The following is a 13,507-nucleotide window of genomic DNA, read 5'->3' on the forward strand; positions in this document are numbered from 1 at the left end:
TTTGCAGCACTGTCATTAACCCTGCGATGTTACATGTATTGCCGATTCGCTCTGTGAAAAGACACCCGTGTTCTTGAAGGTGCTGCATGCGAGGTTTTGACTTGCGCAGCAGCCCTGTTGTGAGTAAATGAGCCATCGAATTTGATCCTCAGAAGGTCACCGGCGTTGTCATAGCTTTAAAAAAAAGTTTCCCAATATTTTATGCAATAGTGATGTCATTCAAGACAAGTGGCGACAATAATGTTGCTTTGATGCATACTCATGTTCAAAATAAGCCAATTAGCACATGCAGTCTTGGCCAAATATTGCTCAAAAATGTGTTAGTTTGGTGATTGGACGCAACTATGTGTAACAAATGCTTCAGAAGTGAAACATTACAAATTCATGGAGAACACCCAAGGTCCTCCCAAGTACGTCAATTGTTTCTGTAAACTGGGCACTTATGTCATGAAATGGAATCGCCAACAATAATCCCATTTGTAGTCTCAACACTGTTCCTTGTTTATATCATTCGGTATACATTATTGAATCAAGAGACGAGAAACCCATTGAGATGCATAAAACATTACAGTACCTCAATTAAAAGGGCGACCTGGGTTCGAGACATTTTAGCAACGCAATTTTTAAAACATCCCTTAAATGTAACACATCTAGACTAACTTGAATTTAAGAAAACGTGAATAAAGTAAAGTACGATTATGAATTGCGCTGAAAAATGGATGTATACAAAAAATGTAATTTTTACAAGGAAAGTGACTGGATTGGGTAAGTAGATGCAATGGAGAAAATTGCACCAAATATGAAATGTTAAAGATTTATGTGGATTTGACTTCCGCATCTCTGCGTAAAGCCTCACATGCTGTGTACATTGTTGAATTCGCAAAGGTACAGCTTAGACATTATTTTCACTTGGTAATTGAGCAGTGCTTATTTTTCCACTTGGGTGTGCATTCATTGAAAACGGGGTCTCGAGTAAGCTGCAGACACTTGAGAAGCAATGTACGAGAGGTCTCGGTCGGATACGGGGACTGTGTCGGCTGGTCTAAACTGTGCACAACTATTCCCCCTATCAAAATCACTACAATCAACGTTACCGTATTTTGGTTTGAAATTATATCTGCTGGTGGGGGCGAGGAGATGCTTATGCCGCAAGCACGAGGATGCTTTTATTAATTCTGGTGGTTGAAAGAAGCCCCCACGTCTCGGCCCATACCACACCGCGGGTGATGAAACGAATCCACTCATTATCACCGAGCGTACACAAGGGCACAGGGAACGACGAGAGATTTTTGCTTTAATTTATCGCCGCACTCGTTGCGTTCACCTGCGTGTCAACCATCTTAGGGAGAGAGAGAGAGAGAGCTTACGGCTCTGGGGATACAGCAGGTGTGGGGGAGGGGAACAGCATGAGAAGTGTTTTAGGTTTTGCATGCCTTCGTGATGCCACTGCAAGATGGCGTTTTACTTGAATGCCTCTTGTATGTAGTTTGTACGTGCACGTGACAATACAGTATTTTCAGCCTGGTAATATGGGTTATTCTCCCCTGATGTGAATATAATGTATCTCTCTGTATTCGCAAAAATGCGTGAATATACCAGGAGTCATACGAGTTATTGAGGTGTTCATTATGTGCTGCTAGAAAATAATATTGTTTTTTTGTAAATGGGTAATCTCTGTCAGTGCTGTCATTTCTGTATATAGAAACGTAAACCCGGATTTTCAGTCCACTTGAAAAGCTTCAGCCTTTCAAATGATATGCCCCACCCAACTACTTAACCACCTAAGGGTCTAATGACACCACCGGACCCTTTTATTCTAATTACTGTATTAGATGAATTACTGAACTTCAATACTTAACTAATTTTAGGAGTTCAATCACTTAAAATGTACAAACATGCCTCGCAATTGTAAAGTAATCCCATAAAGTGTAAAATATCACAAGGCAAGTGCGAGCACAAATGTTACAACATCATGCGTGAAATACACCATTTTAAAAAATCTAATTCTTGGGAATAACACGTGACCCTTCCAACAAGTGTTGGTGGCCCACTGATCACATGGGGCCTGATAGTGAAGCACGCTGCTCGCCCCTGCCCACGGGGCAATTGCAAATTCACTGGGGGCAGCACGGGCCACCAGGAAGAATAGGGACACTCATGGCAAAAAAAAAACCATGGCCACCCTCTGTGACCGTTGCACTCAAATGGGAAGGGCCCCGTGAAAAATGTGGACGTTGTTGTACCCAACCTCGATGGTGCCAGCTGCACCCAAATGGTGTTTGCATAATTTACAATCTATAACGCCTATGCATATTTATGAGCATAGTTTGGTGCAAACAAGTTGTGGCATCCACGTCTTGTTTTATGCAGATCATAACTTTGAAGGGACAAGATTCTGGTAGATAAATTTGTTGACAAAACTCACAAATTCATAAATATGGTGTCATTGAACACATTACCTTTAGTGGATAGGATGCGCCTCTTTTTAAAAATGTAAATATACTCAATCCAATATTGCAGGTAGGTTATTAATGAGGGCAAAACACATTCGACCTTCGTATATAAAAAAAAATTGCAACAACCTTGAACACATGAGGGTTTCCATTATCGTGTCATCCAAACCGATGACACGATAATCACACTCCACAATTGCCAAGGCAAAACCGTGGCAAAATAAACAGCAGTTGCTGCGTATGTTGTAATTTGCTTTGATAAGTAATACATTTAAAAGCAAGTCGAGTGGAAAGGAAGGAATGGTGAAAAGTTGTGTTTCTGCCTACATGCATGCAGCAGTGAATTAACCTCCCGTGGTGGTGTCAGACATCTAATTTTAAAAAGGTGGTTTAAATTCGGTTTAAGCTGTATTTTATCTCTCACGAGAATGGGTTTGGTTACTGATGTGTTCTGAAGTTTCCATTAAGTTTTGCTGTAGATGGAAACAATCAGTGGCACAGTACTGATGGATATTTCAAATATTTAACAGAAACTTAACCAATTTCAATTTACAGTGGCTGTCCTTTGGCTAGACTTTCTCTGGCTGTAGCTTTGTGGAATGCCCACAAATGACTCAGGGTACGGTCCTACCACCCTCATTTGAGCAGACACACTTCCTTCTGAAACTTGCGAATTGCAGTATTTGTAGTGTCGGGTGCATGCCTATTTTCAAGGTTCCGTTTGTTGCCGCTTATTTTTTCAACACTGTGTTTTTTGTGTGTGTCGGTATTTGCTATTGCTGATAGGGGATTACTTTCAAAGACGTAGGAGGGGCTGAGAGGTGAGATGGCAAAAATGCCGATTTCACGTACAGTGTAGCCAAGGCGGTACCTTATAACCTGCTACTCGTGGAGCACTGATGTGAGAAATTGGATGAATTCACTTGTGGGATGGCGACATCAATTTTAACGTGAAAGCATGCTGATACATTTTTTCAAACTTACCCTGCAGTATGTTATTTGCTTTGGCTTGAATTTTTTTTAAAAGTTCAAAACATTTAATAATTTATTATTTACCATTGACAATTCTGATCACGTATGCCATTCAGTAGGTCTGCATTTGTATTAATATGGACTGGTAGGATCAAGGAAAGATTGGAAAATGTTCGACCTAAGGCAGTCTTTTTAAGTCCATATGAAAAACTAAAACATTGTTACATCAAACCACATGGCTCTGAATTTTAGTATGATTTAATGGGTTTTGTTAAAAATAATAAATCATTAAATGGCAGAGAGTTTCCTTGAATTCCTCTGGAAACAAAAACATTCTATTGCCCATGGCCAGACAGCAGCATGATCTTATTGGATCAACTTGAGCTGCTTCTTACCCAAACATACACCACCAGTCACCCACCTCAAAACATTTGTTCTGAAAATCCCAGCCTGAGCAGGACTGGATGTCATTGCTATCCAAAATGAATCGGCAATGTTTGTTTCACTTGAATCATATGTATATAAACCCAAGTATAAGACCAGGAGCACTGTGACAGCATTCAAAGTCAGTGGTTTATTATTAACAAATGCCACTGTTTAAAGTGCATTGCGTTTTAACTGCTGTTGAGACAAGGTCAAGCTGGAAAATGGAAATGTTAGACACATTCCTCATGTCCTCCCACTCTGTGTTTGGCCTGATGGCGGTGTAAAGATGAGCGTGAGGCCGTACAGAAGAAGACCTTCACCAAGTGGGTGAACTCTCACCTGGCGCGCGTGTCCTGCCGCATCACCGACCTCTACACGGACCTGCGCGATGGCCGCATGCTCATCAAGCTCCTTGAGGTCCTATCTGGGGAGAAGCTGGTCAGTAAAGCAAGAACGGGTCACCTTGGCACCAAAATAAAAAAAAATGAAGTCCAGCGCACTCTTGATTGCATTTAGAAAGTATTGTCAGATGAAATGTGTGTGAGAGGGTATCTTTAATGAAGATTGCTTGGGCTGTGATCAAGCAGCGCTGCTTTAAAATGTTACAAGCTATCTCCTCTCTATCCCAGTCATCCCAAGTATGATCGTTTGGATTTTGTGAACGTGACTGAGGCTCGGGAGTTAAAATAGAACGTTACACAATGCTATAGTCATAGCTATACATCCATCCTTGGTATTGTTCAGAAGTTGGGAGTAAAGTATGCAGTCAATTAGAAAAACCAGATAAACTGGTTGCACTGAGGAGCATGCAGGTAGATTCTTTGGCATTTACTTCAACCATAATAATAAAATGTTGTTTTATTATGTTTTATTTTTATTATTTTATTACTTCCCTTCTACGTGACTTTACCGAAAGAACCAAGAAGATGAATCCCTGCAGTCACGAAAGCTTTAAATCGAAATAAAATGTTGGTTTTAAATTAGGTGCACCTTTAGCACAAAAGTCAAACTTAGCCTTTCGCTCTAAAGAAAACACAGCATGTTAAATCTGCTGCTTCGTGTTGTATTCAGTTAATTTTCATTTCTGCCAATGGTTTCAGTTCATTGCACTGGATTCAAGGATGCTTGTGAAAATGTACCACTCAGTGATTACATTAAGGAAATGTTATTTGAAAAGTAAAACACTTAGGAAAGAGCTGTATTTAAAGTATAACTGGTAACAAAAAAACACTCATGGTGGTAGAGAATGGATGGTAAAACTACGAATCATATCTCTTGGGCCAATTTCACATCTCTTCCTTTTAAGCCAGAGTTTACATGCACATCCATCACATCACAGGAATGGTCTTTTGATTTTTTTGAGGCATTTGTGTTGAGTGAGGACAAAAATCCCACATTTCTCTTATAGCTACCATTTTCACTTCCTGTTCAGCTCACACATGTACAAACGTGAGGATAAAGAGTTAGATGAAAGGCTTTGATAACTTGGCACTGTTTTTATGGAATTTCTTGGGAAAACCTTTCCTTGTAGAGGAACAATGTTTTTGGCACAGCAGGGGGCCTTTGGTGTCTCATAACGACACTACTGGTGTACAATTACCTACATCTTTGCCCAGACACATTGGTAACTCCGTACAAAGTTTTGTAAACTGGGCAAAATTTAAATTTTAACACACTAAGTACACCCAGGAACTTACATTGCTTTTTTGTTCACTTTGCAAATTAAAAACACTTCTGATGAGTCTTGAGTACATAACATGTGCACCCGTGTCAAGCACAGGTGTGTTCAGTCGGCTATGCCAAGCAGTAATGTACGCACGTCTCTTATCAACCCCTACACACGCGTGTGTGTGCACCTGTGCCACCCCCAGCCCAAGCCGACGCGTGGCAAGATGCGCATCCACTGCCTCGAGAATGTGGACAAGGCGCTGCAGTTCCTCAAGGAGCAGAAGGTGCACCTGGAGAACATGGGCTCGCACGACATCGTGGATGGAAACCACCGTCTCATCCTGGGCCTCATCTGGACCATCATCCTGCGTTTCCAGGTGTCCGTTTGCCTTTTTTTGTCTGTGTAAAACGGAACTACTTGTGATGATGCCCACCATGCGAACACTCTCACGTGAGCCTTAGGGACCACTTCCATCGTTTTGTGAATCGTGTTGATTTTCAAACCCTTTAAATTCTATGCTTACATTGTTCTCCATATGCGTCGTATCAAAAAGTATTTCTTATATAACCGCTGCAGTTGGCTAAATGACTAATTCTCATGTAGTTTACTATACGTCTCTTAATTCAGCTCTGGTGTCTTTATATTCAGCATGACCGTTCGACTAATTACATGTGGGTATGACATTGGGCAGGATAATGAAATGCAGATGAATTTCTTGGTTTTCAGTTTTGCAGTCTCTTCCATTCGACCAACACAAATATTTATTTTAAACTTTTTAAATTATCCCTTGGCAGCAAACAAAAGCTTTTGTAAGCCTCTGCACTTTTTGAGAAATGGAGGTAATTTAAATTACCTCAGCTGTGTTTCTCCTGGGCCTCTAAGGATACGGACGCACAAATGATGCATGAAAATTACAACTGCCCACAGAATACTTTCAGCTTGGTTTTTGTTGTGAGCTCGGAAAGATTTACGGCCATACCTTTTTAACGTTTCATTTCATGATAGCCCTAAAGCACCAGTTATAATGCGTACATGAGCGTGATTGTATTGAATGCATACAGAGGGCAGCAGTTTAAATGCAATGTGCTTCTAAAAGCATAGCACAACCTTATGAATTGAGAGAGCGTATTTTAGAGTAGTTACGTGATGGAATTTCCAACGTACAGTGTGTCAGCATTGGCAACTGTGAGGTTTTAATATCTGCTGATATTTTTAGTGTGTGTAGGTCTGAGTAAGCCACTGTGCACTGTGCACCTGCGTTATTGAGTTTGAATGTGCAGCCTGTCCTGTAGTAAACCCGTTTATGTAACTACACCGAGGATAAAGCCCACTGGCATATTCTACTGTCGTGTTGGCATTTCATTGGACTACACCAACCTGACTGAAATAACAATATCAATGATTAGGTTATAAAATGTTTTTTATTTTATTGGAATGGTCGGACAATAATAGGTGGTGCCCAATTTTATATTTGTCATGGTTTGAGCTGGGAAAATAATTACTGGACGTAATAATGTGTTAATTTTCAATGAACCACAAGCAATTATTTTCATTTGCAATTTAAAATATATTGACAAAGAAACCATTTATAGGTTCAAACATACAGTTTTGGTTACATTTGAATCGACTTTTTTATTTTGTCAATTGCTTTGGTCTCGGCTGTCTTAGGAGACATTGAAAATCATTGTTCCTTGCAGTATTCATAGCCATTAACATATGTTTGCATATGCTTTCATTAACAAAATTAATCTGATGTTTTTACATTTGTGGTACAATAATTTATGTTGAAAAAAAGGAATCAAGCCTGCTGCCAATTCCTGAAAAAAAATTCGGGTAGGCAGGTATTTTAGACAGTTGTGTGTAACCTCGTGTCATTTATATTTTAATCAGATTCAAGACATCAGCGTGGAAACCGAAGACAATAAGGAGAGAAGATCTGCTAAGGACGCCTTACTCCTGTGGTGTCAGATGAAAACAGCTGGGTAAGTTCTTCCAACAATGTTTTTACAACAGAAGTGAACGTGTGTTATTCACGTGGCCATTATTAATTGTTGATTTCAAAAGGGTGGTGCACTGTCCATGCTTTTCCCCAGGTGGTTTTTAGACTTGATTTTATACTTTGAAGTAGCGAGGACGTTTCTTTTTTAAAGGGACCTCTACCCACCCCCACAGTCCACCCTCCAATAAGACAACTGGCCATTCAAAATGAGTTGGATCATTTCCAGACGCTGCCTGATATGTGACAGGAGTCTTTTAGCACTTTCTTGTTAGCAGGGCCAAAGTGCTCATTACATCCTGTTTCATGAAATTACTCTCCCTTTTTTTTTGGCTTTGATTGCACAATGTTTGTTCTGAAAGCAGAGCCTGGCATATCAATTGTACTCACAATGTATGCAATGTTATGTTTTTTCAGATACCAGAATGTCAACATACACAACTTCACGACCAGCTGGCGGGACGGTCTGGCCTTCAATGCCATCGTCCACAAACACAGGTAACACCCCCTCGGTTTCGTTTTGAGAAGGAATGCAGACTCGTAAAATAATGTTAAAATCGCCACTATTTGTGTATTCTGGCAGTGCAAGGAATTTCATTTGCATATGTTGAGAGTAAATATGTGAAAGTGGGTTGCAGAGTGTTACAATAACAGTGCTACACATGGTGAATTTAGATGATAAAATGCCAATTCTCTAACGTTTGTGTCAGTGTACCTGGGTGTTGGTTGATAAATACTTTTATTTTATTGTGCAGAAAATGTTCCACAACTATTTTAGGTGATGTGAAAAATAATTTCCGATAGCACTAAGCATTATAATTCAGATATATATATGATCTAAGGGTCAAATTATATCTGTAAAAAGATTCCTGTGTAGCACGCATTAAATAAAAATAATATTCTGCTTGACAAATCTTCTATTTTTTACCTGTTGTTTGTAGGCCTGATCTGATTGAGTTTGACAAACTGAAGAAGTCCAATGCTCATCACAATCTGCAAAATGCTTTCAACATCGCTGAGCAGAAACTCGGGCTCACCAAGCTTCTTGATCCTGAAGGTATGACTTTTTGTTTTTCTCCACGAAAAAAGTGAGAGATTTTGTTTGCGAGTCATTCGAGAAATTATCCTCTGTTGATTTGTATGGCTGCTTTGCTTACTTCATGTTTAAACACTCATATTTAATTTTTAGACATCAGTGTGGACCAACCTGATGAGAAGTCAATCATCACCTACGTAGTCACGTACTACCATTATTTCTCCAAGATGAAGGCCTTGGCTGTTGAGGGCAAGCGCATTGGAAAGGTATGATATTCTTTTCCGCCATTGTCAATGTTTTTTTGTTTCCATCAAAATTCAATGGCAAAAGTTTCCATCGCAGATTTTCACCGACTCTGTGACGTCCGTGCTCCTCCCCACTAGGTGCTGGAAAGCGCCATTGAAACAGACCAGATGATTGATAAGTATGAGACGCTGGCATCGGAACTTCTGGAGTGGATTGAGCAGACCATCATCATTCTCAACAACCGCAAATTTGCCAACTCTCTGACCGGGGTGCAGCAGCAGCTGCAAGCCTTCAGCACCTACCGCACCGTGGAGAAGCCAAATAAGTACGCAGCCAACCACCTTTATTTTTTTGTGTATTGTCAGCCGAATAGTGATCAATGTGCACACGACTCAGCTCGTTTGCATGGATGAACATTTTTTGCAACTAAAAATAAATACCCGTTGCAGTTTTTGTAAATTCATCCATGTCGCTTTTGAAAATTAGATCATGTATATCAATAAATAATGGATAAAAAAATGTGTGGGTACATCTATCTTCATTATTTTAAAGGCTTTAATGTTCTATGTACTCACTTGAAGACTTATCTATTATAATCAGTGTTTTTCCCCTCTCAATTTGTAAGCCTTTGTCCATACAATAAAATCAAGAACACAAAGATTGAGCACAAAGCAGCTAGTTCTGTCTGTTAAATTATGCATCGCTTTGACATACGGATGCAATTCATATTTAATAAGGCTCTATAAGTAAAAGGTTTCAATGCTTGCTCTTAATGCAACATAAATGTATAATTCAGCTTGAAAAACTCAATGGCATGCACACACATGTATGAATGTAAACATGCAAACTGATATGACCATGGAAGAACCTTCTTTGAAGTGAGAATATATTTATGTGCATTTGTTTCTACCATCCTATTTGTAAAAAAAAAAAAAAACAAGATGTGTCCTACTGCCTATAATAAGCGTTTCCTAATTTATGTATCATTAATTCAGATTCACAGAGAAAGGGAACCTGGAGGTACTTCTCTTCACCATCCAGAGCAAGATGAGAGCAAACAACCAGAAGGTGTACACTCCCCGGGAGGGCAAGCTCGTTAACGAGATCAACAAGGTGCCGTCGCCACCCATCGCCGCCACTCTCCTAACGAGCGAGTTCCAGTAGTGGGGGAGCGTGATGTAAACTGTGCTTCGTTAGAAGTCACCCCCTCCACCTTTGTCTATATTATCCAAGCCAGCTCTAGCTATTGATTATCCATAATAGAGGTTTTTTTTTGGGTTGGATCGCTTAAATATATAAATTTGTCGTTAAAACCCGCCACCACCCGACACAGCCAACTCGTAAGGGTTGTCACGTAAACGGAACATGCCAATTGGTCACTAGTACAGCACTAACCGGTGTGTTGGAGAGCCAAGCCACAACATTTAGAAACTGAGTACGACGTTTCGTGGGTTTTATTTATATATTTACGCAATCTAACCCAAAAAAATCTCTTATGGATGATATTGGTCGTGAAAGCCTACGTGTTAAGATGATAATTACGTCTAAGAATATCTTGTGTAAATGTATTTTCTACTGTTCAATAAGCTCCATTTATTTTGGTCATATCTGCTTTGCATTAAGCTGCAGCTCAGATTGCCATTCTGAAGAAAATAAATCCTTACAAGCCAACGAGGTGCTTTGAACGCTACATTTTGTTCACATTTTTTAGGACCAAAAATACCTTCAAGGGACGTGCTGTGTAACGACGACTGTATTTATTGAAACACTTTCAACTTTCGATAATAACCTTCGGTAAATTCTAACCCACTCACGGCGGCCAGGCCTGGGAGCGCCTGGAGAAGGCGGAGCACGAACGGGAGCTGGCTCTGCGGAACGAGCTCATCCGACAGGAGAAGCTGGAGCAGCTGGCTCGACGCTTTGACCGCAAAGCGGCTCTTCGCGAGACCTGGCTCAGCGAGAACCAGCGCCTCGTCACACAGGTTCGTGAGCGGCGCACGGCCACTAGGGTGGGTTGCTTCATATTAAGTGCGGATACTTATCAGGCAGCTAATTATTCGACAATTAGGGCACGTCGCAAGAATGGATGATGGCCTGTGGTCAAAACTAATTGCGGTGACGGCCAAGGGAGGGAACGCACGTGTGAGAGTATGTCCCAACTGGGAGATACAGCGATGGAATCAGCTCCTGTGCAGGTGCTACCTGGTTTTGAGAGTCCAGCAGTGGATTGACAAAGGGCTGTAAGTTATCGATATTTGTCATTTTGGTTCGCTAGAATATGTTAACCCGACAGTTTGCTCTTTTGGAGGCCCCTTTGCCACCAGTGGCATGAGCAAGTGATTGCAGGGCCACACATTTATTACCTTTCTAATAAACCCTGAAGTCATCGTAGCTACTGCACAGCAGTAAAAATGAATATGTTATTGAAACGTAACCATGAATAATGTAATTTAATTACATTTCTCTGGGTGGGTGTGAATGGTTATATGCTCAATAATAATTGTAATGTCGCTTTATGCAATCATACATTTGGAATTATTTTAGTTTTAGGGCCAAATTCGCCAAATATTATAAAGGCAGTTTATACCATTATACCGTGAAAAAAGAGCTAATGCTCTAATGTTTTTGGTCTGATTTGTTAGTTTTCCCCTATGCTAAATCCTCTTTCGTCTCTTCCTTTGTAGCCACTTCATGAGAAATTATTTTTTCTCCATGCATCTACCAAATTAAAAAGAATGTAAACCTAAACTCCAATGTTTCAATTGTGATGTATCTCACCATACCACCCACTCCGCCAATCAGGACAACTTTGGCGTGGACCTGCCGGCCGTGGAGGCGGCCACCAAGAAGCACGAGGCGATCGAGGCCGACATCGCGGCCTACGAGGAGCGCGTGCAGGCCGTGGTGGACGTGGCACGCGAGCTGGAGGCCGAGGACTACCACGAGGTGCGCCGCGTGTGTTCGCGGCGCGACAACGTGCTGCGCCTATGGGAGTACCTGCAGGAGCTGCTGGCGGCACGACGCCACCGCCTCGAGGCCAACCTCGCTCTGCAGCGCGTCTTCCAGGAGATGCTGCACATCGTCGACTGGATGGACGAAATGAAGGTGAGGCTCTCTGCACCGTCGTCACCAAGGCGAGACGGCGTGCGTCGTGCACAATCTTGGCAAAGGACAAAAAGAAACGCGCGACAATGGCTTAGCTTCGTGATGGCAATTGCACGAATGCTTTAGAGGTAACCGTGTGTGCACCAGGAGAAAAGGTCCTCGGCCGGCTTGTTTACCTACGTCGTTATGCTCTACACGTTAGAATAATAATCCGCATGTTATTTCAACACAGACGCTCCCTCTCTCAAGTGACCCACTGGACCCTGGCTATGTGTAAACTGCCAATTCCTGCAGACGAGGGCGCAGTGTATACACTGCTGATGCTGAAATCTATTTTGGCTGTAGGTGCGGCTGCTTTCACAAGACTACGGCAAACACCTGCTGGGCGTGGAGGACCTGCTGCAAAAGCATGCACTGGTGGAGGCCGACATCACCGTGCAGGCTGACCGAGTCAAGGCCGTCAATGCAGCGGCACAAAGGTTTTCCAGCGAAGACGATGGTGAGCTTGGTTAACGATTCTTACGTGCCAGGTCACGCTTCGTTGCATTTGAAGGGCGTAATTCTTGGCTTAGCTCTGTGTTGATAGTACTACTATTTGATCATGCATAGCAGTGTCAAAATATGAAATGTTTCCTGATGATTTAAACATGACGAAGAGGGAAGGAATAATCACATCGGCGCTGATGGCATTGTCAATATGATTTTCACAATGTGAATACAGAATATAAATGTTTCACAATTTCCACATATATTAAGTGAACAGGCATAATGAATGGAATATTTTAGTGAATAATTAGCTCGTAAAATAAACACCTTTAGTAACTTTTAAAAGAGGGTTATGAGAACATGGATCACAGGGGAAAGGCCATTTTAGGCTGTACTAGCAATTAAAAATGAGCAGCTGAGTAAGGCAGCCATATGTGTTTTTCCACTAACAGCGTATCAGTGAAGTTAGAACTGCATCAGACCATCTCAAGCATTAAAAGGGTGTGCCCTTTTCCGTTGCAGCGTACAAGCCGTGCGACCCGCACGTGGTCAGCGAGCGGGCTACACACCTGGAGGAGCGCTATGCAGAGCTGTGCTCGCTGGCCGCCGAGCGGCGCTCCAAGCTGGAGGAGTCTCGCAAGCTGTGGCGCTTCTTCTGGGAGATGGCCGAGCTGGAGGGCTGGGTGCGCGAGAAGGAGCCGCTGCTGTCATCGGGCGACGTCGGCAAGGACCTGACGGGCGTGCTGCGCCTGCTGGGGCAGCACCGCGCCGTCGAGGATGAGCTCAACGGCCGCTCGGCCGATCTCAAGCAGACGGTGCGCGAAGGCGAGGAGATGGCCGACGCGGGACACTTCGGCGCCGACGACATCCGCGCGCGCGTCGCCGAGATGCACGTGCTGTGGGCCAGCCTGGAGGACCTGGCGGCGCAGCGCAAGCGGCGACTGCAGGTGGCCGAGAGCCTGTACCAGTTCCAGGCAGACGCCGATGACATAGAGGTGTGGATGGAGGACACGCTGCGCATCGTCTCCAGCGACGACATGGGCCACGACGAGTTCTCTACTCAGTCGCTCAACAAGAAGCACAAGGACGTCACCGAGGAGATCTCCAGCTACAGGTCA

At 42.5% G+C, this 13,507-nt stretch overlaps 1 protein-coding gene across 2 annotated transcripts in view; it reads left to right on the forward strand.

Annotated features, from left to right (window-relative positions):
* SPTBN1 (spectrin beta, non-erythrocytic 1) overlaps positions 1 to 13,507 on the forward strand; it is a 51,660-nt gene that overhangs the window by 21,721 nt on the left and 16,432 nt on the right. For both annotated transcript variants that reach the window (XM_078858205.1, XM_078858207.1), the window contains exons 3-14: positions 4,138 to 4,289; positions 5,723 to 5,896; positions 7,411 to 7,502; positions 7,934 to 8,014; positions 8,458 to 8,573; positions 8,706 to 8,818; positions 8,936 to 9,123; positions 9,794 to 9,911; positions 10,622 to 10,780; positions 11,601 to 11,903; positions 12,249 to 12,402; positions 12,912 to 13,503. In XM_078858205.1, the coding sequence (XP_078714331.1) occupies positions 4,138 to 4,289; positions 5,723 to 5,896; positions 7,411 to 7,502; positions 7,934 to 8,014; positions 8,458 to 8,573; positions 8,706 to 8,818; positions 8,936 to 9,123; positions 9,794 to 9,911; positions 10,622 to 10,780; positions 11,601 to 11,903; positions 12,249 to 12,402; positions 12,912 to 13,503 (2,242 nt within the window). The remainder of the gene's footprint in view (positions 1 to 4,137; positions 4,290 to 5,722; positions 5,897 to 7,410; positions 7,503 to 7,933; positions 8,015 to 8,457; positions 8,574 to 8,705; positions 8,819 to 8,935; positions 9,124 to 9,793; positions 9,912 to 10,621; positions 10,781 to 11,600; positions 11,904 to 12,248; positions 12,403 to 12,911; positions 13,504 to 13,507) is intronic.

The sequence above is a fragment of the Lampetra fluviatilis genome, chromosome 7 (genome assembly GCF_964198595.1).
Source record: "Lampetra fluviatilis chromosome 7, kcLamFluv1.1, whole genome shotgun sequence".
Taxonomy (NCBI): domain Eukaryota; kingdom Metazoa; phylum Chordata; class Hyperoartia; order Petromyzontiformes; family Petromyzontidae; genus Lampetra; species Lampetra fluviatilis.